Source organism: Psittacula echo (assembly GCF_963264785.1).
Source record: "Psittacula echo genome assembly, chromosome: 6".
In the NCBI taxonomy this organism is placed as follows: domain Eukaryota; kingdom Metazoa; phylum Chordata; class Aves; order Psittaciformes; family Psittacidae; genus Psittacula; species Psittacula echo.
In genome coordinates this window covers 16980076-16982842 of record NC_137743.1, presented here as the reverse complement: position 1 = coordinate 16982842, position 2767 = coordinate 16980076, and the positions used below count along the sequence as shown (strand labels likewise).

At 56.1% G+C, this 2767-nt stretch overlaps 1 protein-coding gene across 1 annotated transcript; it reads right to left on the bottom strand.

Moving 5' to 3' along the window:
• Window positions 1-298: 298 nt before the first annotated feature.
• Window positions 299-1556, bottom strand: LOC308223206 (homeobox protein pv.1-like; the record flags this gene model as incomplete). The annotated part of the gene is made up of 2 exons (XM_080621959.1): window positions 299-658; window positions 1158-1556. 2 exons carry the CDS (start codon window positions 1554-1556, stop codon window positions 299-301), a joined length of 759 nt encoding a protein of 252 aa, XP_080478085.1.
• Between the last annotated feature and the right edge of the window lie 1211 nt (window positions 1557-2767).

Below are 2767 nucleotides of genomic sequence, written 5' to 3'. Positions count from 1 at the left end.
AATAACTTTCCCCTTCACCATGGGAAATTTTGCAAAAGCTATTTCTGCTGTTGCTTTTAACTCTCCAGTTCCGTGGACTACCAATACTTAAAAAATTAATATCCTGTCAAAAAAATACTAAGAGTGGCATCACGTCCAATAAATTTTAATATCGTTTAGTACAAATATAAAATTATTTGTTTTCACATTTAACTTAAAATAATAAACATGCTCTTCCAAATCAGACATGAGGTCCTGAGCACACTGTATATCACAGCATACAACACTTTTCTCCTTTGCCTGCCCCTTTTCATTTTCACTATAATGCATATACAGGGTGACCTTGCTTGTCCATTTTGTTCTGAATGACTGGATGGAAAGAAGGATGAGGGAGAAAGTGTCGATGGTAGTAGGGCAGCTCATTTGCCATGAAGTGGTAGGTACTTTGAGATGCATCATATCTGGGAAAGGAGAAGCCGAACTGCACAGCAGGCACCGGGGCAAAAGGCAAGAGTCTCTGGTGCTGCGCAGCAAAGGGGTAGTGGAACCCATCCTGGAACAGAGCCGGAGAGGTGCCCGGGGGGAAGCTGTAGAGTGGAGCAGGAGCCACGAGGCTGTGCTGGTTGTCCTGTATCTGCCTCTTCAGTTTCATCCTCCTGTTCTGAAACCAGGTCTTGATCTGAGCAACGATAAGAGCAGGGTGGGGGATGAAGGAGACAAATCAGGGACTTTGCTTAAAAATAACATGCACACTATGAACAATTGTAGCTCAGCTGCTTCTGCCATTTTTTTTTCTACTTCAGCCGACAAAGGTGGACTTTTGCCCTAGTTGACAGAAGGCAGAGGATCTGGGGGTGTGTGTGTGTAAAAAGGAAGAGTGACCGTGTTCAGCAAGTTCAGATTAATCACTTTGAATCTTTAAGACCATATACAAGGTTCGAAATGTCTGCACAGACCGCTGCACATCGAGAACAAGCAGCTTATCTTACTAAGAAAGACAGGAACCTCGATACCTTCCCTTTAGAAAGTGTCCCCAAATTCCAGACTGTTAACTCGTTAATACCCGACCCACAGGCCCTGATAAATCCAACTGAAGACGGCTACGTCTGTTCAGCGCAGGGAAGGCCGAAGCAAGACTGCCGAGCCCGAAATCGGAATTTGCTTCCCCTGGAACCCACCTGGATCTCCGAGAGCTGCAAGGCAGCCGCTAGCTTCCTCCGCTCCGAGGCCCCCAGGTACTTCTGGCGCTGGAAGGTCTTCTCCAACCGGCAGACTTGGTCCGAGGTGAAGGCGGTCCGCGCCCGCCGCTGCCGCCCGGGGCTCCCCCCCTCAGCTGCCGCGGCGGCGCGCTCCCCTCCCGCGCTCTCGCTTTCGTAGCCCGAGGACTCGTCGGCGCTCAGCCAGCCGCTGTCGAGGGCTGCAAACGAGGAAGAAAAGGGCAGCCGTGAGGCCTTTTCCCCGGCTGGGGGAGTGCCTCCGCCTCCCTTCGTCTGACAAGCAGTTGCACCGACGGGAGCCAGGGTCCCGTGTGCACACACCTCCCCCCCGACACTCCCCTCTTCTTCGTCCCTGTCCATTCTCACCCACCTGGCTCTGACGGGCCCGCGTCGGTAGGCTCTCGGGGACTGTCTCGGTCAGGCTGGGCTGCGCAGGGCTTGCTGTCCTCCGGCTGGCTCGGCTGCGGCCCGCCCCGTCGGGGCTCGGCTCTGACCACGAGTGGGGTACTGCCGAGGGAAGTGGGTGGACGTGGAGGCGCAGCAGATGTGAGGCCGGACCTCTTGGGGCTTGGTCTCAGCCGAAGGGAGCTGGGCCTGGCTCATGGTGAGAGGGGCTACGGGACCTACGAGCTCGGTCCGCTCTTATATGTGCGCTCCGGTCCCGGGCGGGCTCGTTTGCAAGTGTGAACCCACATCAAAGTGGGAATCGAGCAGAGATAACAGCTGCTAGCATGGAGGAAAGTTCACACATCTGGCAAATGTCTACAGTCCTTGGCTCCAGCGTGTCTGCGGAGCCGGGAGACCCCCTTGAAGTGCAAACCTGCCCCTCTCCCCCGGAGGGCTCGGCACGGGCAAGCCCAGCCCCGCAAACGACGTTTAAAGATGCCGAAGGTGCCGATAACAGCTCCGTTTTACCCACTTCCTTTTCAGTCGTGGGGTCCCGTATTACGCAGGTACCCAAAACCAGGCCCGAGACGGGCCGGACTACCCCGCTCCGTCGGAGCACGGGTCGAGGCCAGGGCAGGGGTAATGGTGAGGTGTAAGGTAACGCTGGCAGGGCCTGCCAGACCCGGGCATTGCACCTCGCGGGAGCTGCGGAGACCGGCGTCCCTGGGAAAAGCGATGGGGGACCACTATCAGGAAGTCCCTATCCCCCAGGCTGAGCCCTCACTCCCAGGGACCGCGGCCGGGTTAGGGGGGTTAGTAGAGCCGCGGGCCCTCTCAGCTTGAACTTGGCGCCGTCTGTCTAGCCAGAAAACGCAACCGATCTTCGGAAGAGCTCAGCGATCAAAGCCTAAGTGATCACCGAAGCTCGCACTTCATCAGCTTCAAACTATCCAAATCCACACGTTGCTTCCCGAGAAGGACGGTGTCCAGGTAATGCAGGGAGGACGCCAGGACACACCCTCCCTCACCCCACCCAGCCCCAGCAAAGCCGAGGGAAAGTCGGGGAAAGGTTGGATGGGAAAACAGGCATCCTGGCCTCTCAGCCTGTCGCCGGGCCCTTCTTGTGTCCGACATCTACCCGGCTTTTAGCCACCCCATTGAAAAAGTCCGCACAGACCACAACC